Source organism: Cygnus olor, chromosome 14, assembly GCF_009769625.2.
Source record: "Cygnus olor isolate bCygOlo1 chromosome 14, bCygOlo1.pri.v2, whole genome shotgun sequence".
NCBI lineage: Eukaryota > Metazoa > Chordata > Aves > Anseriformes > Anatidae > Cygnus > Cygnus olor.
The window spans coordinates 10846915-10873687 of NC_049182.1; the positions used below are offsets into that span (position 1 = coordinate 10846915).

The 26773-nt window shown below is 43.3% G+C and overlaps 1 protein-coding gene across 4 annotated transcripts in view; it reads right to left on the reverse strand.

Moving 5' to 3' along the window:
* The window catches only part of UBTD2 (ubiquitin domain containing 2), a 54716-nt gene that overhangs the window by 4738 nt on the left and 23205 nt on the right, over positions 1 to 26773 (reverse strand). For all 4 annotated transcript variants that reach the window (XM_040573365.1, XM_040573364.1, XM_040573366.1 and 1 more), the window contains exon 2: positions 19387 to 19623. In XM_040573365.1, the coding sequence (XP_040429299.1) occupies positions 19387 to 19623 (237 nt within the window). The remainder of the gene's footprint in view (positions 1 to 19386; positions 19624 to 26773) is intronic.

The window sequence follows — 26773 nt, forward strand, 5'->3', positions numbered from 1 at the left end:
AAAAACAAACAAGCAAAAAACCCATCGACACACTAATCCTTTCCAAAGCTAGAACCACAGGCAGGTGGTGTTTTTGTTGTTGTTTATTACTATTTTTTAATAGTTCAAAAGTAATATAGCCCTGGAGACCGGGGAATTCTGGAAAGAACCACAAGACCGAGCTTCCTGCTGGTTGTTATCCAGGTAGGAGACAGCTTGAGAGTTTAGGGCGGAAAAATAAGCAGATGTGATCATCGAGCATATGGAATTGAAACATTTTGAAATGAGTTGCTTTGCAGGCCATAAAATTGTTTTCCTAAGATTATTAGGATGTGGATGTTTCTCTGGATTTGTAAGGGAAAACACTGAAAAAGGACTGGCTGAGACACTGTTTCCATCCCCAACGAGTTCCGAATTTGGACATACTTGGCCTTTTGCACATGAAAGCACTACCAGTTAGAGACCTAAACAGCACGAAGGTAAACTTTTCTAAGAGTTACTGAAATTAGGCGTATATGAGCACCTCCATCCAGAAACATGAAAAGCTTTAAAGCATTTTAATGGCATTTCTAGAAAGCTAAGTGACATTCTCTCTTCAGAAAAAGCAACAAATTTCTCGTTTTCTGTTCCTAACGTGCCTTTTAAGATTTTGAACAGTTTTGCGGAGGGTTGCTCAGAAAAACCGAGCAGATTTTTCTTACTCCCCTCCCCCAGACAGACTTGCTGCAGGAATAGAAATTAAAACAACACAACCCAAAATCTAGCATTGCAATGAGACCACCTAATTTAAAGGAGCTTAAGTGTCTGCGTATAACACATTTGCCCTAGGAACAGCTGGTTTGTTTGTTTTTCTTACTGAAAAACTCCACTCCAAAACCAAGCTCAGCTTGGATCACCAAATAAATTGGCAATAGCAGAGCTCTCACCTGTAGACTGCTGTTTATCCAAAACAGGTCATGAATGCCTGGAACTCATTACAAGCATCAGGAAACAAGTGGGTCTTATTCTGGATCCTACAGCACAACAATTCCTAGAGAGCACTGATTAAGTCAGGCAGAAAAGCTGAACTCTCTCTTCATCTGTATTAGCAGCTGATTCCAGGTCACGGCTGGGAAACGCAGAATCTTGTAAGAAAAAAGCACACTGACGTCAACAGCATGCAAGAGTGGTGAAGGGTGACTTTGCTCACTAAGAGAACAGGATTGAGACAAACAAGTGAAAACACGCAGAGCTTTGTTCTAGCTCACCTACAACCATCGCAAACTGGGAGGAATTAAAAGAAAGAAGCTATTTCACATTAAAGTCCATATAACTTAAGAACAACTGTAAGGGATTAATGCTGCAGTTAAGAGCTGTACTCTCCCATTTTCTGGGGAGCACCGTGTGGGAGTACTTGTGGAAGCCAGTGCCTCATATCATGTATGGAGAACAATAAACTATGATCATTAATGGTGTGGATGAACCATTTCATAATAAACCAAATATGAGCCCTCTCTCATGTTTCTTCCACACTAAATTTCCATGGGCCATGCAAATTTAAGCTGCCATAAGCTATGTACAAAGTCTCATTTCTCACACTCTTTATGAAGGTACACACTTGCCTCATAAGCCACTGCACGACCACTGACCCAACGCTGCTCTGCTCTCATCTTCGGCCTCTTTTTATTCCAAAGAACTTACTCCAGCACCTTAAGAAATGTGTTTTGTAAGTAATAAGTGTTAAGCATTTAATAATTCCCATTTCAAGTTCCCTGAGAAAGCTCTTCCATTAGGAGAGCATCAGTCTGGCTCTGTTCCACGGAAGAGCCACTCCCAGAGGCGGCAGGGGATGCCAGCACTTTGGGAGCTGCTCGATGAGCGGGGTCCAGCTCATTCCTGCTTGTGGCAACTGGCACAAGACAGACTGGAATTGCACTTAGTGTACTGCAAGGGAAAGGAGCAGGAAATTTTGGCACTCTGCTACTGCCTTTGTAATCGTCCCGCCCCATTCCTGGCAGGAGATGTAGGTAGTGGGTGCTGCACTGAGTCAGCTACCACACCGTTCATGTTCATATCTGCGCTTGGGTGTTCTTCAGCGAGCCGAGCTCACCTGGGCTGCAAGATAGCTGATAAAATAACATATGTTCAGCGGTCTGAAGGAGCTTGCAAAGAATAATGTGACACGTTCGCAGCAGAGCACTGGACAGCCTCTTGAGGTCCCTTCCAACCTGAAGGATCCCAACTAGCTGTAATTAACAGCAGATCTTAGCCTGAGTGTCTAGCCCGAGACAGTGTGCATGTTTAAGCCCTCTGCTTCCAGTGAAGCAGACCTCACCCTAGCGAGGGGCAGGGTTTGTGAACCAGATCTCATGAGTAATCCATTCTTAAAACCAGTTTTGCAACTCACACCTGCAGGCTGGAACACAGGAGGGTAACCCACGCTGCTCTCACCAAATCAGCAGCACGGAGCGCCTACAGAAACAAGCCAGAGAAACGGAGATGCAACGAGACGAGTTTGGTGCAGCAGCTTTTGCAGCGATTTGCTGGCTAAGAGGAATACACCATCACTTCCCAAGTGAGAGATACACCTCATGCATGTGTTGTAAATTAAAGCCAATCTGTCTGCACGCCATTACTACCTGCATTTGTCTTTGCATTTGTATTGGGTTAGATCTGGGGGGTGGGAGGGAGCAGGGAAGGAGCAGAGGTGTTTCGTTTGGAAAAGGCTGGTGCAGATATGAAAGGTGCATTACTGGACATGCTGATCCTCTCTCTCTATCGTAACCCAGCATCAGTTAATTCATTAGCACTGATTAACTGGGCTGAAGGTGAAAGTTAATTAACATCTTCTGAAAGACAAATTTCAGCACTAGATTAGCAATCCACTTTTCCTCAAATTTCGGCCACAGTTAGTACAGCCCTGCGCATCTCCTGCCCGATAACCCCTCTAAGTGGGGGGCTCAAATCCAGGCTGGAAACAAAGCCCCCCTGTGTGACACTTAGGACAACACCAAGCCACTCGACTGGGTTTCACCACAAATGGTCCAGGTGGGGCATGCAGATATACACACCAGCTACTACACACTCCACATAACATGGTCTGAGTTGACCCTATAATTGTCTTCTCTGTCAACTCTGACAATGCATCATTTCACCCCAAAACTTAAGGGGCAGAGGAGGGAGCAACTGGTTTGCTTGCAGATGATCTGACCTTACAACTGATGCTACCAGAGTATGGATGCAGGACGCTGCATGCACTGCTTGTAGTGACTCTCCCAGGAACTCTTACCTCATGCTAACGCCTTCGTCTTTTAGGGAAGAAGGACACAAGCATGTTTCTGCTATTCATGTTTTAGCCAGAACAAATTGCTTTGTCTTTTCTCTGATAAGAGAGCAATTGTGTTTCAAGCATGAAATTTGTAATTTGCAATTCCCCCCTCAATTTGCAGGGGACCACAGCAGCGGTAAACCCGTAAGAAAAACGGAGGTCTGCAGTCTCAGCTTGCTTTCCTGGTGAATGGCACAGTGGTGGTCTGCTGGACAAGGAGAGGAAGCCAGAGAAGAGGTGAACTACACCAGAAAGCTCAAAGTCGAACAGCAATGTAACTTACAGATCAGAGTTATTTTTTGCTTTATACTTTCAAGTAGAGCACGAGTACCTACAGTGAGGTTCATTCGGTTTTCACCTTCTCTAGTTGATGTAGCCAACTAAGCCACAAGTTGAGCTAACGCGTACCTGTAATTCACAACATGGCAGAGGACAGCCAATAACTAGACCAGGACCATCACTAATAACTGTGAACTAAACATTGCAAGAAGACAGTGAACTTTAACCACAACTGTGGGTTCAGAGGCTGGTTAACCAGTCACACGGTCATAGCATCATTTACAGTAAATTTCCACTTCTGTTTCCTTGCGGGCTTTTGCTGTGCTATAAGCTCTAGAACGGGTTCATTGGTGAGCATTCCTTTAACCAAATGAGGTTTGATAGAGAAAGTCAATTATGTATTAACACTCCGTAGTTGTCACATTAACAATACCATATGTACTGCCACTTCTCTATCACTCAGTAAAACTTCAATCTAATACTGCAAGAAGGTAACAGCTTTCAAGAAACATTACATCAGGGTTCAAAGATGACAAGTCTTTTTACTAATGAAGTATTCATGCACTATTCTGCTTTGCATTTCATTAAAATGGATGTCTGTCTAGACAGGCTTCTTAGATAACCAGATTTTCATTTTTTGGTAAAAGAGCTCCTCTGTATACCCTTTTTATTTGCGTTTGCTGTTCTCCATTATCCATTTTCTTTAAGGGGGTGAAGCGGTGTTAGGGGAAAAAAAAAGGAAGGATGGTATTCTGATCATCTGAGCCTGCATCATATCCCTCCACAGACAGCTAACTCGGCAATGTGACCTGGTTATCTGGTCAGTGGGAGGATGCACAGAAGCAGAAAGGCCACCACAAAACAAAGCATATCAGCTCTTAAGTTACAAACATCTCTTTTTTCAGAGATAGAAGAGAAGACGTCATTCAGACTGGAGAAGTTGTGTTAAACCTAAACTAGACCCCTATATTTACAAAAGAACTCCATCATCCAATGAGCAGCAACATGCTTTGTGAGCACTGTTTTCGGTGTACTGAGGGGAAAAAAGCTTTTGTCCGTTACAATGGGATATTTTGCATAATAACCACATAAAGAACGTCCAGCTATTCAACCTCACTTTCCTAACATGACAAACTGCTTTGCTATTTCCAGTTACTCCTGGAAGACAAGGTAACTGCTCTTTATTTGCATTTCCCTTTAAGAAGATTTTCCTCTTGCTGAGATTAGCAGGGCACTATTGATCAACACCATAAACTACTTCATCATCCAACAAATATGCCAGAGCCTGCTGCACTCCTTTCCAAATAAAGGACAAAAGGCAAAGACAGCTTTACCTTTGCTTGGGACTAATCTCATTAGGTGCAAACCACTTGTCCTTGCTACTTGTTCTACCTTGCACTGACTCCTGTATCGACCCCAAGACACAGCACGTCCTTTTGCTTGGCAGGCAGAGAAGGCATGGTGTGACCAGTGGAAGTAGTGCCCTGCACAGGGGAGGTCCCAACAGCAACTCAAACAGTTGCTGTAACTCGAGCTGCTCCATCTCCACTGCACGACCAGTGTCAGGGTGCTTAACCTTGAGCAACCCCCTGCCAGCCACAATGCCCTCTCTGGGCAGCGGAGTGATATTTGAGACTTAGCTTAATATGAGCTAGAAGTGGATATGGATGGAAATTTGGCTCAGGACAGTACTTATTATAGCTTGAGCTAACACAGCATTAGAGACAACCCCACAGACTGAACACAAAAGCAAATGTAGGCTTTTATGGAATGCACAGAAGTTCCACATCGGTTTACAGTTGAGAGATGGACATGTGAAAGACGTCTGCTTTCTAAGACTAAACAGCAATCCATTCCCCTCCACAACCTACCTACATGCAACAGGGGGATGGGAAGAATGAACAGAATAACCTAGACAAAAGTTTGCCCTGTATCATTTTGTTACTACTCCCAAACTTGCTCATATCCCTGTGCTGACATTCAAAGCCAAGTTAATGAGCACCGAGTCATTCATTTGCATGCTCAGTCTCCAAGGATAACCAGGAAAAATGTTAAAGGCTCCAGGGAGGTCAAGCAGACTGACATAATCCCACATTAGTACCTATGTCCTAAAATAAAACTACAATACAGGACTATTTAAAAAGAGGGGGTGGGGTGGGGGGAGAGGATTAAATAAGGTTACAGAAAAGATTTAAAGCAAATCTGCAGAATTGCTTTTTACTCCACGTAATGTCCTTTTTACCCTTCAAGACGCTGTTCCTTCAGAGTTACCTTACTTGTAATTAAAAAAAATACTGAGTAAGCATAAATGTAGAAGACAATGTTAGTTAAATCTGTATCACCCTCTAAATGTGTAAATCTGGGGGAGTCTGCACAGATTATGAGAACCCGGACAGGTTAAAAATGCAACACCTGGCTGCAGCTGTAATCTACAAAAACTTACTTGATTGCTACAGAACTAAAGACAGGCCTGTGATTTTTTTCTGCACAATGAAATTACTTAGAAATTAGTACTTTTTCTCCTTACTAGTAAATCCGTATTTCACCAGATGAAGCCAGTGTCTATCACATGCTCTCATGAGGCTTCAACACTCCTTTGCTTACCAGCCTGGTAAACCTGCAAAGCACTGGGCACTGCAAGATATCCAGGAACCAGGGAGTTCTCTCTTCCATTTCCAGTGGTAAATCTATTCTGTAATACTCACTGAACCCCTGTAATGACTTAAAGTTACCACCTCAAAGTGTCCATTGAAAGACAATATGGAAGATTTAGAGCACTAACAACTCCTTTTGGGTCGCTTGCAGACTCGTGAGTACCGTGCAGCTCTGTAAAGCACACCATGTAGGACTTCTCCTTAGTCATCACCTGACCCCAAAAGAAACCATCTCCCACAACTCAGACACTTCTGAACATAACTATCTTGCCTTTGTCTGTAGAAAAGATACCATCATTGTGTTATTCAGGTATCTGAAGTCAAAACAGAGAAAGATGACAGATATCCTGACCACTATCCACTCAAGATCATGGAGGAAGAGCGGGGTGCACCCATGGGCAGGGAGCAAGTGAGGTACCTAAGGCCTTGCTGAGCCCTCATTTACCTACCCGAGCCTCCTAATAGACAGTGCTTCAGGTGCACCAGTTTGGGGGGGAAAACGTCTCTATCAATTACAGAAACAATACCACCTCTGAAGACCACCTGTGCAGAGCGAAGGCAGCTCCTAGATGGCTCCCACTGGCTTACACTGACATTTTCTATGAGGAATACATTTTAAACGCTTCATATTTCTTTTTCTCATTTTACTAGCAGACAGCGAGGCAGATTAAGCAGATACTTATTTTCACTGTTGTAAGCAGTCAAGGAGGGGGTAGAAGTCCACTGTGGAGTATCTAATAAACTACACATCACGTCCTGGTCACTACCAGATGCCAAAGGATTATTTTTCACCTAAGGCAGACATACTCCTACCTGGAAGATCTGCAACACACCATCAACAAGCAGTCTGCAGCTCGTTCGTTGCTAAATGGTTAGACTTGATGATCTTAGAGGTATTTTTCAACCTAAATGATTCTTCTGAAATTAATTTGAGGCATTTTTTCAACACGAGGCCAATTTTATTTTGAGCATTTAATGGCCATCATGTACAGTCAGTCTTTTTTCTTCTTCCCCTTAAAGGAGTTAGCTGCACTTTCCTGGCCACGTGTTAATGGTACAAAAAATTGCAGTTTTGAAGACAGTGCTGTACGGTCGTCCTTACCGCAGCAGAAAAGGCAAACTGAAACCAAAGACAGAAAACAGACAGGCATATGCTACCAGGGGAAGAGACTTGAGAAGAGTCCAAGCAATTATGTTGACGAAGCTCCTCAAAATACCTTTCAAAAACAAGAGCAGAAGTTAAAAATATTTAAGGAAAACAACTGTAGGATGTAGCCATAAGTGGGTTTTTACTTGAAGGGTTGATGCCTTCTAACCTGCACTTAGATATGTAACTATTTCAGTCAGCCACAACTGCTTTACATCCTGATGACTTGATTCAATATTCCATTTGAGGAAAACATGGAAATCCAGCATCCCTCAGAAAGGATACTGTGCATCTATTTTAAAAACATTAATCACAGCAGTAATGTCAGACAGCATTATCTTAGCTGCTGATCATCAGGACTCAAGAGGTTTTTGAGAAAACACACTCCGTTTCAAGGTTAGGAGTCCTGCCAAGTACCCATTCCAGCCTGCACAGCAGTAATGTGTCCTTTGCTGGCACCAAGATGCTTCAGCAGGAGCAGCAGTGAGAGTTGTACAGTTCCTACTGAATACACACGATTCCTCAGAAAGCTGCCACAGACACACCACAGTGCCACGAGCACTCACGAAGGCTGTAAGAAACCACAGAATGGTTTGGGTTGGACGGGACCTTAAAGATCACCCAGTTCCAGCCCCCTGCCATGGGCAGGGATGCCACCCACTAGATCAGGTTGCCCAAAGCCCCATCCAGCCTGGCCTTGATCAATTCCAGGGATGGGGCATCCACAACACCTAGAAATCTGATGAAAACATAATAAAAATAAAAAGGGGTGCACCATTGAAATAAAAGTACCTGCAGTAGTGATACACCGATCCAATTCAAACAGTTATAATTATGACTCACTGATCAGCTATTGTCATTTCCTGTCATTCTCCTCTCACAAAACTGTGTTGAGCTTTCCACTACATGCTATGCAAAGTGGTTGCAATACAGAAAAAAAAACAGTAAAGTGGCCAAATGTTAGTCTAGCTGTTATTTCCTTCCTCAAGAAGTAAAGAAACATGCACGCTTTGGAGCACTGTGCAGTAGGCACTCTAGATGCATCCTTCTCAAATGGAATTTGCCAATTACAAAAGAATTTATTGGCATTTCTCTAGTTTTCAGCCAGGGGATCTCTTGAAGGGCTCACTTTTATGAGCATTTCTCTAATGAACGATGCTATATAAACATATGGTTTTCGTTTGGCTACAAGCTGCACAGTGACAGCCTAGCAATGGATGATAATCAAAGCACCTCTTCAAGTACCTCTGCTTCTCACCTCTAATCGCACCACAGTAGAACACTCTCCTCCCAGGACACAGGGGATACGTCCCAGAGCTCTTCAGAAACCTGGCATCACACCCAGCTTACAACTCCCCAGCAGAGGGGATGGAAATGATCAACGCATTTAACGATGCTGTTAAGAATCACTTTGTTATGTGGCGGACCAAGGTTCCTCTGCAGCGCATTGCATTTTAAATCAGTGCTGGTGTACATACTTGTCCAAAATGCACAGAAGCTGCTAGTTGTAAAAGTAAAGGTCCTTCATAAACAATCCCTTCCCCCTCCACTTTTGAGGCTGTAGATAGATGGATACTTTTCTAAGCAGCAAAACTATCCTAGCAGTTGCCTGACTCCCAGCTCCTGCATCACCCATTGAGCTGCTCTGCTATAGGTGCTTGCAGCTACATCAAGAACTGGACTTGGGAACTGATCAATGCCAAAAGCAACCTGAGGTTGTGGCAAAGGACATTTAAACCTAGAGATGTTCAATGACCCCACTCACCATCCCGTGGCCCCAGGAACAGATGTACTGGGGGAAACAAGGAAGTTACATAAAGGAAAGCAAGCAACCTGCTTAGTCTTGCTCCGCTGCTTAAAGCTTTCAGGGTCCACAGCCACGATCTGTGTTGGGAAGCCAACTCCTTGCTCTCTTGAACTGAGAAAAATGCATGTTCTGCTTTCTTCCACGCTGCCTCTCATACCTGTAGTAAACTATGAACACCGACACACACACCCCACCAAAGTAATCAGTTCATGGTGCTTGCCCTGCTAAAATACACACTCTTCCCCCCTCCGAAGTGTCAACAGCTCTAAAGATGGGAACATGGCAAACAAGCAGCCCCATCTTGCTGTACAGTACTGCTTCCATGCTTCACTGCATCCATCTTCTGATTCCAGTAAAAGCAATCTAAACAATTGTATAAAAAAAGTCTAGCTCTACTATTAAGGAAAGCAATCTTTTATACCACTTCACATAAAAATCGAGGCGCTCTCTACCTCAGTTTATTTTATACCTTACAGCCACCTTCCCAGTAACACTCCACTTTGAATGGGTCCTTCTGGAGTAAAAACTGAAGCAAACACAGGAGAAAACACCTCAAGAGTAGAAACAATCGGCTGTGAGATTCCAGGTCAATGCTGGATTGCGTTATTCACATCATCTCCCTGCCCCTCTCCGCTAGATGGCTTTCAAAAGGGAAATGGGTAAAGTACTCAAGAGCTTAAGCATTCAGAACTCCACTTGAACACAAAAATCAAATCAAAGGTTTCTCCAAAGCTTTCCACTACCAGCTCTGAAGTGGTTATCTAGGAAAGATGTTTCTGCTGCACTGTAGTCTATAAATTAATGCTACAAATTTGCCCCTTCTCAGTGTGAAGGTAAACAAATGCATTTCTTTAAGCATCCAGGAACTGAAATAATGTGCTGTATTTTCAGCCAGGAAGAGCTGTATTCTCACTCATTTTTGTATGTTAACTCCTCCTCAAAGTTTTAGTTTAAAAAGAAGAATAAAATCAGCTGAAGCTGCCAATTGTGCAACACAGTCGGATAGTGAGGCTTATGGACTTACTGCTCTTAAATGACCACAAAGTGGTAGAAAAGAATGCAAAACAGGGCTTCGAAAATCATTTAAACATTTCATAGTTTGCATCTACATTTAATTCCTTTTCCAAAGGACAGCAAAAGGTAACATCATTGGTGCAGTGATTTACTTTTGTCTTTTTAAATGTCACATGGATCCAGGGCAAAAATTAAACAATTCTCTCCCTTTCACCAGACAACTTGTTAGACCTCCTAAATATCTGGCGGGTCTTAAACGATGGCAACTACAGAACTGAGGGATCCTCCCTGACTCAAGTCTTACATTTTTAAAGGACTTGGCTCATGCAAAGGGCTGCAGCATAGGCACAGCACATCCACTCTTCCCCAGCACTGCTTGCACACGCACCTTCCTGGAAAAAGGCATTTCACAAATGGAGAAAAAAAAAACACCTTGCCAGGTGTACGGGCTCTATGACAGAAGAAGGAGATGCCAGGAAGCAGGGAGACAAGAGGCGGTAGAGGAGGAGCTGCCACCGAACAGCCCCAGGGCACGGGTTGCAGCAGGCTGAATTCAGTGTCTGAGCAGGGCGTGCACAGCCTGGGGTGCACTGGTTGAAGATCCCTGATTTAGAAGAAGTCTCCTAAGAAAAAAGCAATTACTATGCCTGAGCAGAACTGAAACGGCCAGAGCATTTCTGATGCTTCACACCAGCAGGCAGTACTCTGGGAGGACAGAGAGGGTGACAGGAGTGGGCTCAGAGGAGCTCCCTGAAGAGGATGCTGAACATGCGAGGAGCCGGTGCCCAGATCTGGCTGGAGATCGAGCAGCTTGGCGGTGGCACTCCTGTTCACACTTGTCACACCCCTGCGCTGTGTCAGTGCCCCAGAGTAAAGCGACACCTAAACCGCAACACCCAGCGGTCGAAACTTGTGGGAGGCACCACCAAAGCCGAGCTGTGGCTCTCCCCAAAGCGTGCCAGCCTTCTTCAAATGTCTATTGGCACTGCTCGCAGGCACGATGCTATTAACGCAGTTTGGGTGCAGTTTTAGTAAAAGCTGGACTCAGTGTATTTATTCACTAACCATTTCAGCAAAGATAAGCCTAAGGGAGGAACTTGATGTCAACAACTTTTAAAAATAGACACCGATGGGTAGAAGAAACACTGACATAAAACGAGCACCCTCCTAATACATACTTATGTCCTCGGCGCCAACAGCAGCCAGACTGCGTCCTTGCAATGCACCAGCACTTCTTGGTTTGAATTCCTCACCCTTGTTTGGTGGTGGCGTGTTTTTTTTTAACTGAAGAAAGAAAAAAAGAGAAAAACCTCCTCCCAAACTAAGAACTGCTTTCTGCTTGGGAGATCTTCATACAAAAATAATTAAGTAGCCTCTGTTGTAAATTTTATGATACCTATGACAGAAAGATTTTCAAGTTTCCTTAACTTTTACAGCCTGCATGCTCATCTCAGTACTACTGCTGATCATATTGACAGATATGCTTTCAGAGTCAGACCTCCCAAAGCTTTCATAACTCTGCTGAAGTCTAAAATTAGACAGCTAGAGTCACTATAAATATCATTCACTATCATTTTAAACAGACATTAGAAAAACCTGACCGAGGATTCTGTATTCAGACAGAAAAGCACATGGTTCATCATGATTTTTATGTTTGAATGTAGACAATATAATACATTAAAAAATATTTTCTTAATGACAATTAAGAAATCTCTTCAGACAAACAAGCTACTGAGAAAGCAATTTCTATCTTCTGAACCCACCAGCACTGGATACAGCAGCTTGCAGGCAAGGGTGGAAAAAACCCACAAGGATTTTACAGCTGAACAGGCAGCAGCAGATGAAATTTAAAACACTAAAGGTGCCACTGCGAAATGTACTGTATAGATTTTTGCAACTATAGATGCATCAACACAACAGATAATAAATCGAATATAGCTATCACGCACAAAGCATTGCAAAAATTAGAGTTCCACTTTTGTAGCTACTTATTTTAAGTGAGACGTATCTTAAACGCTCAGTGTTAAAGATCTACTATACAATTTTGCAGTGGATATTTCTGAATTACTGTACAAATTTAAAGACCAACTCCTGAGCTTATTGACTACCTTCTACTGCTTCCTCTCCCATCTTTGTCTAGCAACTCACTTTTAGTTATTACAGTTTTGGGAGCCTGGAAAATCAGGCTAAGAGACGGATACGCAGGGCCCTTTGCAGGAAGCTCTCTTACAGTAGCACCCCACCACTGGCATCCCCGTGCAGCACCTCTTGGACGTTAGGAAAGGTCAGGCGTCTGGCACAGGAGTCTTCACAAAGAAAGAAAGAGTTTAGCAGATGTTCCCCATTAATAGTTAAGACACCACAGTAGATATATTTTCTAGGACGTGATGCGCAAGATCTACAGCAGAATAAAATTCATACCTGATCATTTGATGATGCTTCAGCCCCACTTAGGGGAAAAAAAAAGTCCGATTTCTCTCCTGTATACCAGAAACCTTCTTCTGATAAAGGATCTGGCTTTAATGCAAATGAGTTCATATGTCTGTGATATGTAATATCTTTAATTAAATTAATGCCAAGTGGCTCAGGCACCAAGGGCTGACAAAACCTTAAGAGGATGCTTGCTCTCGGGTGCTAACTTACCATCTCTAGGACAGAGAGCTGCCTGGTTCTTTTTCAATAAAAGCACTGAACATTATTTTCATCCTTAATTACTGTTGCTACAAAAATAAGCTACTGTGACTCCCTCCAAGCCATATGCAACCTTGGTCCGTTTTGTTGTGCAAGGGAGGGTCTTTACAGCCTCCTCTCTCCTTATGAGCAAGGACGAGGCTGGTTGGATGTCTAATTAGTACTGATGGCATATACAGATCCGCATTCCTATCACTACTGGGCTTCTTGGCCCTGCAAGGAAGAAGGAAATGGTATTTTGCTTGTGGTTTGCTTTTACTGCCAGTATAGACTGTGCTGTCCACCCAGTCAAACATGCTGGGGATAACTGCTTTAAGCAAAATGTGTTCTCGTGTACCAGTGTGATCTTGATATGAAAACTTCTCATAACTACTTAATTCTCTTCTATAGAGCAAGGCAAAGTCTATCTGACCGAAACTTCCCCAAACATCACAATCATCTCAGTAAGGACGGAAACAAGGTAATATTGTCATCTGAATGAAGGTAAAATAACACAATTCTAATGAAGCTAACACAGAAATAGCACGTCAGCCATAAACGGCTAAAAAGCACACAGATATCCAACATCAACACCCTGTGTGCCTGTCCAACACTTCTGAGCACAGATGCAGCTTTCATTTCCAAAAAAGCTTCAATTCTCCTTCTGATTTACACCAAAGCCAGTGAGCGAAGGTGAAATAACAACTGCAGCAGGGAGCAGAAGTTTTCCAACACTCCCAGTGATTTACTAAAGTAGTATAACAACCTCCTCAGGACTTTCTGCACAACGAATGCAATCAATGCTAAAAGCAACACTGACATCCTGCCAAACACACCCAGGCTGTGGGCTTGTCTCCCACTTACCCAGTGTCATGCGCTGTTTGATCGTGTTTAACTATCACCCTCTCTCCTCTACACCTTGCACTCTCAAGGTCTTCTCTAACAGTGTGAAAACCTTCATTTGCAAACAGAAACAGAGAGTTTTCAACACTGGAGAGGGTAACTTTCTTTATAAAATAAAACCTGTAAGTGTTCTCCTAGTACTAGTTATATACTTCAAGCAAACAAAAAATTAGCGAGGAGTAGACGCATCCTGATGGTCTGCTGAATCCCGGTCCCCATCTCCTGATGTTCTGCACCAAGAAGCAGTGAGCACTAAAGGACAACATACATTAAGCCATTAACGCGTCCTTTCAGATGACGGAAGCCTCGGAAATCCAAACGCACCCAAATGAGAGACAGTGCTCAGAGGGATGCAGGACTTGAGGCACAAACATTAAGAGCTGAGCTTTAGTGCAGGCAGCCCTCAGCCCAGAGGCAGCAAGTACCACACCATGATGTATAATTACAGCTCAATAGGGGGGAAAAATAGTTTTGCCAGAGTCAGATATTTCTGTTGAATCAGGGTGGGGGTAAACAGAACATGCACACTTCCTTTACATCACCATCGTTGGTTTGGGGGGGTCTTTTTTTTTTTTATGGTCTTCTGTTGACTATTTCACCTGAAGCTGTAGAAAACGCTCTACCCATTGCTAGAACATTTGAGTAATTTCGCTTACTTTTCCCCAGCATTTAAGGTAAATATTCACCTCCCCACTTTTCATGATCTCAAGTGTTACACACAGTAAATGTGACAGCTCTGCTTACACACAAAAAGCCAACGCTGCAAGACTGCTCACTGAAAAAGCTCGCTGCGAGCTACAGTAGCTGTATTTTAAGGCACAGAGAAGTTGGCTGCTCCTGAGCACAAAGCCATCAGGCTTAACAGAGAGGCCCTTTTATCGTTCAAATAGTATTAAACGAGATAAATTCAATACACTGGTAACTATGCTACAGTGGATTAAGTGTCCATCCTGAAATTTTAAAACTCCACTTAACCCCAGAGAGATTCCAATTAAAATTAACTACTTCCAGGACAAGTTCAGCTCAGCACTAGCGTTTGGTGCAGACCCTAATAAAATACTACACACTCCAACATTTTGTTCTTAGTAGCTAAGAAGCATGCAAAAAGTGTTCATTAAATTTAAATGGACTCATTAATAAAGTACTGAGGATGTGCTACTTTAAGACATCAGAAAAACATATAAATTGGTGAGAATGTTATTTCTATTTTTAAGTACATCCCACAGAGGCACCCAAGATAGATGAGAAGTGCTAAGCCCATCCCACAAGCTTATTTATTTATTTAATACTTACATGCTATTTTTAACTGCAGAAGACAGCAAAAGGCATCCATTAGAAAAATTACATTGGTTAGATTTTTTCTCACTCAGGTTAGACACGGAAGATATCTGGCTGAAGGCAACAGTAAAGAGATGCATTTTTCCTCACTTCCCTACAGGTTTTCAGCATGAAATAGCAATTTTATATTTGCAGCATCAGCCAGGCCAGTATCTTTATCTGCAAACCTCTGCCACTCCTTAATCCCCAGACCCTTCTTCCCACTCCTCCACTTCCCAAAGGTTTAATTTTGTAAGCAATATACAGTTGCATGCAAGCCCATCACGCAGGGACAGTTAAAATGTAGGTGTTTGGCTATGTTATTCTGTTGTGGGTTTTTTTTTTTTTTTTAAAGCCTTGGTTGTGCTCACACAAAAGAAATGAGAGGAAATGCCACAGTCTCACGTTAACGTACTGCATCATTCTCTATTTCCACTAAAGAAATTTATCTTAGTTGATGCTTGTAACACAGTTTCCCTTTGGAATTGAGGCTCTTCAGTGAGCTATGAAGTCAAAGGAGGATGTCCCATCCTTGTCTGTCAAAAAAAAAAATCCCACCACGAATAGAAGCTTTCATGGCCAGAATTACCAGAACCACACCGTCAAGCTATTTAGAAAAAAAAATCTTGACGTGATTTCTACACTTCATCTTACTAAATGCTTTCTTGCTTTGAGGAAACAGCGTTTTCATGCACAGCCTAATCAGTAAACCTCCTTTTTTCCTCCTACCTGAAGAAGCAAAGCCTAAGCTCCAAGGAGGCACATTGGCACTCCGGAGCAGTTCCTACCAGGGCTTGTTGTGGACCAGACAACAAAAGCATGCGTGGGCATTTGTGTGTGTTATTTCAGGAGGCTTTGCAAGCAGTCGATTCTCATGCTAACCGTGAAGGACAGACAGCCTGAACTGGATGTGTATTTGCTGCACAGACAAGTAAACTGCTGTAGAAAATAAAAAAGGGTACAAAAGCTGGATGCGAGTGGTGACACAGGTGGCACCTGCCATGCTCCAGTGTCAGTGCAAGGAGCAGTCCACCCCTGGGGGGCAGAGCTGCAGCCGCTGGGAAGAGCTCTGCACTGCTGGCAAGCACACATGTAAATCTAGGTGGTGGCACCAGTCAGGTACACACAGGATTCAGTATTTAATGCGTATGCAAGCAGTCAGATTACTTAACAGCTAGCTTCCCCTCTTTTTGAATTTCACCCAATTTGAGGTTTTTGTAAACAAAAATGTGGAGGTTTTTGGTGTCACTTGGAACAAGGACAGTTTGTTTGTTCTACCTGCCTGGGGATAAGCTCAGCTTGCTGATAACAGGCGCTACCGAGCCCACAGATGAAAGGGTTTTATTCATAATCTATTCACGCATGACACTAACAATGCTTGATGACTAAGAAACACTTGAGTTTCTAAATGAAGTGGCTTTCTCTGTAGTGGAAAGGTCACACAACATTGAGAACCACGCAAGCAGCTGATGCACAAGACAAGTGTCACCAGCAGAAAGATGGACAAAGAGCAAGTAACTCAGTTTTGTGGGTACAAAAATCACTGCACTCAACTCAAGATTCCGGATAAACACTCAAAATATTCTATTTGGAATCTGACCAAAGGCCAGGCCTGCCTAGGCAACAGAGGCTCTGATACAAGCTTGATTCCTGGCTTATTTCTGAAATATTCTGAATATTCCGTATGTGGGCCTCAGAAAGCAGGCCGCAGTCTGCCAGTAGTAGGCAGTACCCCGAGCAAATTCTCTGCCGAAGAGCCAGAATTTCACAGCGCACATATTTCTTCCCCCTCAAGTATTACACTCAGAGTCATTGAAAGGGCTAATTTCCAGGGCAGGGCATTCATCCTAAATTCCTCAGACTGCCCAGGGAGGAGAAATGTGAGTTATCTGCCCAGTTTCGCATTTTTGCTTGCGACCAGAAACTTAAAGTCCGGGAGTTCAAGCCTGAAACTCTGAATGGGATTAGTAAACTGCTATTCAAGAAACTAAGAAACACTATTTTCAAGATGCAGTAGTGTCAGAAGTATACGTAGCACATCCTCTCTCCTGCTACGGAAAGTGCACGGACACACAAGTGACTCCATCTCAGAACCCAAAGGCTCCCTCTTCCCAGCAGACTTGAACTGCTTCAAAACCCTCCTCTGCAACAAGTTGTTGTGCCATTCTAACCAGAGGAAGTAGGGACCTAACACGTTGAGCAGCTTCTTAGCATGACTTGACGCTATAAATTTAACATTTCCCTGCAAGTGTTCTTCGTATGTATACTTGTGCAACACTTAAACTGAATACATAATCCGATGCTGTCAAAATAGTTCATTATCAGGGTCTTGTCAAATTCCACGATTGCATTATACAAATAATATCCCTCTCTCCGCCAGAGCGTGCTCTGTGACTCAGATTGTCATTTACTGAAACAATTATGTTTCCGTCAGTCTTTTGTGTACGGTCATAAGCAGAATGAGACCCTCTCTGCAGAGGGTGAGCTGCAGAGGGAGGTTATTCTTCATACTAAGCTAAAATCCCATCTGGAGATCAGCTCACATCCATCGTAAGAAACCATGGTGGAAGGTAATCTGCATTTTGTTCATCTTAACTCACCAGTAACATCAAGTTTTCCTGACCTCTACCATTTTTATTTCACCACCTAAGCAAGACAATACAGCGGCTATTTTAGGTCTGCAAATACTCAGTTTCTGAAATATTATTTCCATTTGAGGGGTATCTTAAAATTATCAGTATCTTCACCAATCCATTTTTGCCAGACCCCTCTCACTTAGGCAGTTCCCACTAGCTCACAACTTGCCTAAATATCCAGCTGCTTCATATTTTCAGCAGTGTAGATGTTTTGGAAGGACAACAATTCAGTAACGTTATCAATTTAGAAGGAGAATATTCTGGGTTTTGGACACAGTAAATATAGCGTGCTATTTAAAATTGATACATAAAATGTGTATTGATGCATAAAATCAAGAAACCTAGTAGGTAATTTAGGATTTCCATATTCTGGCCAATTTTATGAATCACTGCAAGGGAAGAAAAACGGTATGACAAACAGAGGCACAAAAACGTTACCAGTTCCACATTAGACAACCTGACTCCTGTCTCTATCTTTTGAAAAATCACACTAGCTTATAAGCAGGGGAATTACTTTTCTCTCTCCAATTGATTAGGACTAGAATATTGACAGAACTGTTGCAGGTTTGTATAAGAGGAACACTGAGATTTCCTTGGCATTGGCAGGTTCTGGAAATAATTGACAAAACCCATTTCCATATGCATAACTGCCCTTGACAAAAACTCACTCGTTATCAGTCAAACCAGCAAAACACAAACCTCCTTGAAAACAAACAAGGATCTGGAGGACTACAATATGCCGCCCATGAATTATGGAAAAGACAGGTCATGTTGCAGCGCTGAAACTTTCCACCTCTCAGCTACGTTAGTGACATCCTACTGACAGCTGAACAGGAGTGGGAAAAAGAACATCCTGAGCCACAACGACTAGGAATGTTCCACACTTCAGTATGGAAAAAAGACACCAAATCCACCCTTTCCAAAGGAAATAGGTGATCAACTGTGACTGCTTAAGGAAATTGTGATCCTAAACACAGCAATGAAAGAAAAAAAGGGCAACATGAGTAGTCAACCTCATGAAGAGCAGTTACCGCAGAAAGGAAGGTGTGAGATCTTCCAAATCAGCCTTTTTCTCTTCCCAGGAGACCTGAGTCAGCATATACATAGTGTCTTTTATACTGCATTCAGTTCCACATGTCTGGAAGTAGTTCATTACTTGGCATAAACCTCTTCACTTCCCTTCTGGTAGAGGGGACACCAAGAACAGCCTCTTTTATCCATCCCACCCTCCCTTTCTATTTTCTCTTGAGATTAGTGAACCTATAAATCCATCAAAAATTTTTTTTTTTAATTTTCTGTATTTCTATTTGGCATAAAGGGAAGTGATTCATTTTTGAGGAACAGAGTAAGCACAGAGCCTGAAAAAAAAAAAAAACAGAATTCAGAATGACAGAGTGAAAGGGAAAACAACTGAAATGGTGAGTGCTTACAGTGCATCCTGTACAAAATCTTAAAGCAGATTGTCAGCACCAAGTTTTTGGGAAGGTTTTTCATACTCTTCTCTACATACTAACATAATTTTGCTTTGAAACACCAAACAGAAGACATTGTGCATGCTGAAATACCAGTGTTTGAGACTACTGCTTGCCTCAATTGATTTTGATGTTAAAACCTCATTTGCTTAACCTCCTGTTACACTTCTCACTGGCCACATCCATCTCAGATGAACCTACCATGTGGTAGTGTTATGTTTGCACCATCAATGATTGCTTGCGCCAGTTCATGATCATTGCTCTCGAAAGCGTGTGCAGCAGCCTTGAGGGCATCCCAAATCTCCTTGCGGCCTTCGAAAGCTGGTGCCGTGTCCCAAAACTCGTCTCTCTTACTGCGCAACTGTCCGTCTGTCATGGGGTAATCACTTTTCCATTTCGGTTTCTCTTTTTTCAAGGGTTGATTCCGACCAAGAGCAACTGTGGAGTAGAAAGAGAAAGAAAAACTAAAAAAATGGTAACAGCACAAAGTTACTCAAGTGTACCTTGGTTATTCTGCCTAGGTTTTAAGAAGAGAAAGTTTACTTTCAGGTAATCCTGATCCTTTTTTCACCAACCTTCTCCAGGACAGCCCATTCTTCCCTCTGGGCTCAAGTTTGTTTTTACCTCTCAGAAAAAATTAAGGGCGACCTCACGCTTGCTGGTTCCACCTGCACATCTGAGCACCCCACAACTTCTCTCCAGGCTCCTGGGAAGTGCATCCCTCCTCCTGCACCACGTGCACCTGGCTGGCTGACGCATACCCCACAGAAATTCTCTAAGGCAGCAGCAGCGCTGCAGGCAGAAGCCCATTATCTGCACACCAGGGTGCAGGGAGACAATGCTGCACCAGGATCTCCTCTCTGTGCCGCCAGCAATGCTCTCTGCTCAGCAAATGGGATACTCTATTACATGCAGACTTTTGAGAGACTAAGGATTATTTTTTTGCATTATCTGCTTTTAAATGGTTTCAATTCAGAGTAAGTGTGGAAAGGCAAATAAGATGCACAAAGACTAGAATCGTCAAAGACAAATCCCTGGAGAATAATCCAGGAATCTGTCAAGCTTTAGTAAGTAGTTACTTCATTCACAATAAACGTAAGAGTGTTTGTTTTATTTTAACTACCGCTATGTTTATGTAATAGCCAGTTAAGATAATCACTTAGGTCTAATGTTGGCGGATTAAAACTACCTGCTCAGTGTAAATTACAGCACTGCTAAGAGCATGCTAAAAGCCTTCTCTCTGTTTGTCTGCCTCATTTCTGTGAGCAAGGGGTTAGTTCAACCCCTGTCTGAGCACAGTGTCCAGAGGTGCCTGGGAGCAAGATGTTTGAATGCCTCTTTCCTACGTATAGGAGAGGCTCCGTCGCTAGTATCTGCCCAAAACAGACCCTGGGGACTGAAGAAGTCTGTCGCTGGGGCTCTCCTGTTGTGGTTCATGTGAGAAAGCTGGAAGAGATCAGTTCCAAAGACAACCTTCAATCAACATTTTAACATTGTGATGGAGACCAAATACACGAAACTGGCTTCTACTGTCCTACAGAAAGGAAAATTAAAATTGTACTTTCCAAACATTATTTCGCACTTATTACTTAGCAGAGACTAAAAATTAATTGTCCAACTGCAGAACACTGAGATGGTACAGAGAAGCTTTTATTACTATCTGAAGTACAACGACAACGAAGGGAACAAAATTCAGTGCACATGGGGAAGAATTTCTCCCCGCAAGAGTTAAAACCCCACTTACTGAAATCCATTCCTGGCAGCAGGGACCTTGCTGAAACGGGACACTGTGACAACAGTATGGGGAAGAGAGCAATGACAAACCACGAAAACAGCTCTCACCACGGCTCGATACCGCAAAACCTTGAATACATAGTTTAAATGTCTCCAGAGGAAACAAGATGTCCTTCAACAGTTAAACCCCATTTAAGGGTGTCTGCAGCTGAAAATAAGCAGCTGAATCAACATGGAAGCGTTATAAAAATTAGGTGATGAATACCAAATGCTCCTGGGGGACAGGTAAGCTACCAGACCTGAAGTCCATTAGGGATCCCACCACATGTGCCGCTGGGGAGATGTCCCCTCCCATGCTGTCCGTGAGGAGCCTTCGCAGTCCCAGGAGAGCAGAGGGACCGCAGCTGCTGCCAGGCCGGGGAAGCACGAGCAGACCTGGTCTGTCACCCGACGTCTGCGGCACCGAGGCCGAAACAAGCTCACACAAGCAAGACACCGCAGCTGCCGTGGCGTCAAGGCCCGCGGAGCAAAGCTGCCACTTATCAGGCGCTCCTGGTTCGTCTGCAAGGAGCAGAGAGCCCCAGGACAGACATGAGGAATTATCTCCAGCATCCTGCATCCCACATCTGTCCTTAGATATAACAAGGAACACTGCCTTTCTCCAGGCCCTCTTATTTTTCCAGCACAGAGTTGGCAATAGCTAATAAGAAAAACTTACGTCTCTCCTCAATCTTACTCCAGCGCTCAGATTTCAATGGAAGAATAATCTCATGTCTAAGTATTCCTCAATTCTTAATCTAGATCTACACTGTATCTCCAGTTACCTACAAACCATACCTATGGTAATTCACTACAGCTCTTTAATACAAATGTCTGTGTGGCAGGGTGAGGGACGTGACTGAGAACATTAAGTTTCAATACACTAGAAATACTAATTTCAGATAAACTGTAATGCTTTGCAAAAACATTTTACTCAAATATTCCTATTCCTTCCTTGACCTTTTCTGCCCCAGACACATTCAGCTCTGCTTTCAGAACAGCAGCCAACAGCAAGCGTTGTGCCTGGGGGCTGACCATCAGCATCTGGTGTCGCAGAAGGTATTTCAACTTCTCACAGCCTTTAAAACACATACTCACGGTTACGGCTTGCCCCCTTATACAGTCCTACTTGCTACGACCATGGAAGCGCCAGCTTCAACTCATAGCTCAGAATGACATTCATGCTTAATAAGCTGTGACTTAATTGAAAAATGGGTATTTAAAGGAACTTCTGATGGCAAGGTGACATTTCCAACTGCGTGAATCCATAAGGCTTCTTCAGGTTATAAAAAGAAGTCATGGCAGTTTCCATACAAGTGCATCGTCTAAATCAGATCACAATCAAAAGTAGCACATGACAATTGCACAGCACCCCACCCAATAACCAACTTCTGAAACAGAACCCTTTCAAGTGACCACAAACATTTATTGCCTTTTGTTTCCGCAGGATTGCTTCCACAAGATTGCTTCCATTTGCTTTTCAGAGAAGCGCTGACCATTTAACAGCTTTCGGAGCAGCAAACCTAAGTGTTTACAAAACACTAAGTTTCCTGGCAGAGTCCCACCGCTGACAGTCCAAGCCTTGGTTGAGCGCATGCAAGCTGGGAGCTGAGGACGGTTCAGCCTAGAACAATGGCAAAGGAGGCAGCCCAGACAAGGAGGACTGCGTGCATTAAGCAGTATATTATGAAATTGTAGAAACATATGTGGTGAAACACTCGAATGAGGAACTGTTTCCTTATTAAGGCTTAGCAGGCAGAGCATGAAAATTTCAGACAGAATAAACGTGTCAACGCAACAAATTTGGGTCAGTGGGCATCTTTTCTTCCATTTTATTTAGGCTAACATCTGTTAGCATGTACACTCAATGGCCGCTAATTTATCCCACAGGGCCCTCTCCTCCTCCCCAAGCATTAATTATGAAAGCGGGTTAAAGGCGCTTCTTGCGGTCCCGGAGCACGGCGGCGGTTGCTGCAGGAGCCCCATCTGCCGGGTACCCACCAACACAGCACGAGCTGCTCCAGGCCGTTTCGCTCCCGTTCCCACTCCCTGCTCCCATCTTTGCCCAAAACAGCATCTGAATACACGGCTCTTCACCAGACAAGAATGGCAGGGGGGACACGGAGATCCTAACAGTCCCAAAAAAACTTCCCCCTGGAGATCCAACCCTGCCCACACAGGCAGCGGTGACAATGAACCCAGTGATAGTTTCTCAAGCTGGAACGAAGGATGGTGGAAGGAAGTGACTCTATAAACACCGCTAAAGCCATTTCTACTCTAACGAGCCACTCATCCCAGTACCGAGCCTTTAAACACAACTTGGCTTCATGAGCTGATATTTAAAAAGGTTTTTAGCGTGTTTACTATTTATTAAAGTGTTTCAAGAATCCCCTAAAAGCTTTAAAAAGCTTTAGGCCCTCCTGAAAAAAATGTTAATCTCTTTTAGCTGTGTTGATAGATGGAGCAGAAAGGATACAAAAAGCCACAAGACACGTAAAAAAACGTGGAAAATGGCCCATTTTTCACTTCAAGGTTTAGTCACTAGACAGAAACATCACTACACAAACTTCTATGCTCAAAGTTTTGGACTACATCGAAGGACTTTTTCCTAAAATAAGGTTGATAACGACAGAAAATGCACTGAAACAAACGTTAGCAGTCTGAAAACACTTTGTCAGGTATTTATGACTCCACTTTTCTATTCCTCACTTCTGAAGTTAACAAGAGCTCAAAAGAAAACATTGACTTCATTTAAGACCATGTACATCAGAGGCACTACAGCTTGCAAGATCTGGGAGAGAAGGTAACATCCCCATTAATTTTTCATCTTACATCACTTCAACAGAAGTAACAAATTATTAATATCGTGCTTGAAAATATGAAATACAGTCTTATAAATGCCAAAGAGGTATGTTCTTGCTGAAGCAATATTGAAAGTCACACTTCTCTTGCCAAAAAATAGCAACCATCACCATCTAATGAGATTTATTTAGACGGAAAAAATGAAGACCATTAACAGTCTGCTTTTCAAAAAAGGCAAAGATCAGCACATCAGCGACACCTCCAAATAATTCAGGGTGTTCCTGCTCCAGCACACCCAGGTGGTGCTGCGTATCCTGAAGCGGAGCTAAGAAGTTGCTGACAAGCTGCAGGGCCTTGCTTAAGAGCAGCCTTTCTCAGGGAGGAACGACCACAGGCCATTCCTGTGGCCTTGCAGATGTTTTCCTTAGGCTGGTCAGAGGCCTTGCTTGCGAAGAGACTACAGATGCTCTTTATCCTCCCGGATGCCCGACCTGAAAGATGCCTCTTGCACTGCTTCTGCTCCCCTCCGGTTCAGTCAGACCCACCTACTGCTGAGCACAAACTCCAAACACCATTTTTAGGACTTGCCAGGGTCCATTTAGGTTAATGACAGCAGAAGCAGCAGCTAAGAAGATAAGAAGCCCTGATAATTACCAGCTGCAAAATGAACTTCCCAGGGCTCAGCATGCAAAGGAAGAAGAAACGCCTGTGTAAGACACAGCAGGGTACAGCAGGGGTCGGGGCAGGAGAAGACAACAGGCTGCAGAAACAGAGGCAGCCTCGCCTGAGCTCTGCGTCCATTCTTCTGCCATTCCTACACACGCAAAATCCAAGCACTGCTCAAGTCTCCTTCCCAGTCAAGAGTCCTTTATAAGACTGTTTCATCCCTCGAAGTCTTCAAGGGACCTAAAAATACTTCCAGACAAGCACATAGGCTGTTTCTGCCCCATCAGCAGCCGCACATAACGTGCTTTCACTTCCCAGGTAAAGAACAGCCCTGGATCCTGGAGGTAGCCACTCCTGCCTGTCCTGCTAACCTCAGCTCTTGAAAAACTGTGAAGTCTTATTCTTCAGAACAGACATATTTCTCCAGTCCTCAGGCTATTTTTTAACATGAATTGTGAAGGTTTGTTTCCTCTCCCCGCAGCTTCCCGTCAAAGCAGTGGAATCAGTGTTATCTGTGCTTCTTTTGAGTGAGCTTATGCAGATAAATCCAGATATTTAAATCAGTTTCTTCACAGAATGTCAAAAAATGTCTAAGTAGAACTCTTTAAACAGCTGTTGTGTTTGCTATGTCACTATCGCTGCGGATCAGAGCACTGCTGCCTCTTTTTGAGGCAGGCCAGATGAGCAGAAGCAGCTGCTAATGGAAGAGTCATAATAAATACCAACATCCAGCTAAAGCATTCCTAATTCCTAGTTTATATACCCATGAACTGTAGCACTCGATAATCAAATTGGATAATATTTCTGCCCCAAGGGGCTGGCTGTCAAATCAAATAATACAAACGCAACAGCCGAATGAGACATCAGGCAACTGACACCCTCCACAGAAGGCTAGGTAGATCTCTGCGTTAGTTGTAAATTCGATTTTCCTGCTTCCCTGTTATTAAACAAACTGGCAACCCTCTAAGACCACAGGATTTGGTCCATTTTAAGAGTCTGCAGTTACCTCCTCAAACTGAGCTACAACATAACCATCTGGGGAGACATCTCCTTTGCTTTCAGTCATCCTCCCGTCAGCTTCTTTCCTCCCACCCCATTTTTTCAAGCATCTTTCACCTATTCCTTAAACCGAAGCGAGGAATAACATTTGGCTTACGTTAAAATCCATGCAAATGCTCCGCAGTGAATTTCTTCCTTTTCTTTTGAAACAGAAGCATATGTTTGTAGCATAAGAGTTTTGCTGCTCTTCTCAGAGAACACATCCAAATTTGGCCAAAGCATGCATTGGAAACATCTCCACGGGCACCTAATCCACCAGGGTGGGGAGGGCTTGGCAGCACAGATCTCCGAAGGAGACTTACGGACCGGTCGCATGCTGACTGGGGGCTGCAGGCCCAACGCTGCTGATCATGCATTTGCAAGCAGTTGTGTACAGGAGCTGCAAGAATTGGGCCCTGCTGTGCTTTTGCCTCTGCAAACTCATAGCAAGAACATTGTGCATCAAGAAACAAGCACTGGGAAGACTGGCATGGAGGTCTCTGGACCATGCTGAGCCTGGAGCAGGAGTTTAGAGCAGATATGGGCAAACGTTAGCAGAGAACATCAAAATGTTGAAGTGCCAACAGTATCGGGAGAAGGTGGGAAGATATGATAATTTTCCTTTTTTTCCTTTAAGTATGTAAGAGATGAAAACAACTGTTTAAGTGTTGAGAGATGAACGGTTTTGAATAACTGTGGGGAAAAGTGCAAGAACACCCAAAAGAAGTGCGAAAGAAAGGGCAGAAAATTAACAAAACAGTCTATTTGAATAGGAATGAAGAGACATTTTTCAAGAACTGCTCTCAGTGGAAATGGGAGGTTTGATGACTGCCAGGCTCCACAGGCAGAGGACAGAAACGATACACCATCGAACAAGATAGACCAAGCTTTGCAGAAGCAGAGGCCAGCAAAGAAAGCGTGGCACACAGTTCCCGTTCAGCTTGCTTAAGCTGTAGGCATGCACAGCTTCAACAGGGGAAACGATACCCTCTCGGGGAGGAGCAATTTGAGAAACAGCACAGAGTAATTATTTGAAGACAGTCATGAGAAGCTAGCTGAGTATTATACAAATTGAACTAATCATCAAAAATATTCTTTATAAAATTGCTTTGCGGTTGAGGATTGATTACTAACAAATTACTTTTTGAAGACAAATGAAATGCAAAGTAACAGTTTGCTACCTATAAAGTTCCTTTTAGTAACAGTCCCAAGGGCTTCCCTCCCCAAAATCAGTGAATAGCACTCTATCATCAAATGAGTCTCATTTTAAATCAAGTCTCAGTTTAAATCTATGCTGCTCCAATTTCTT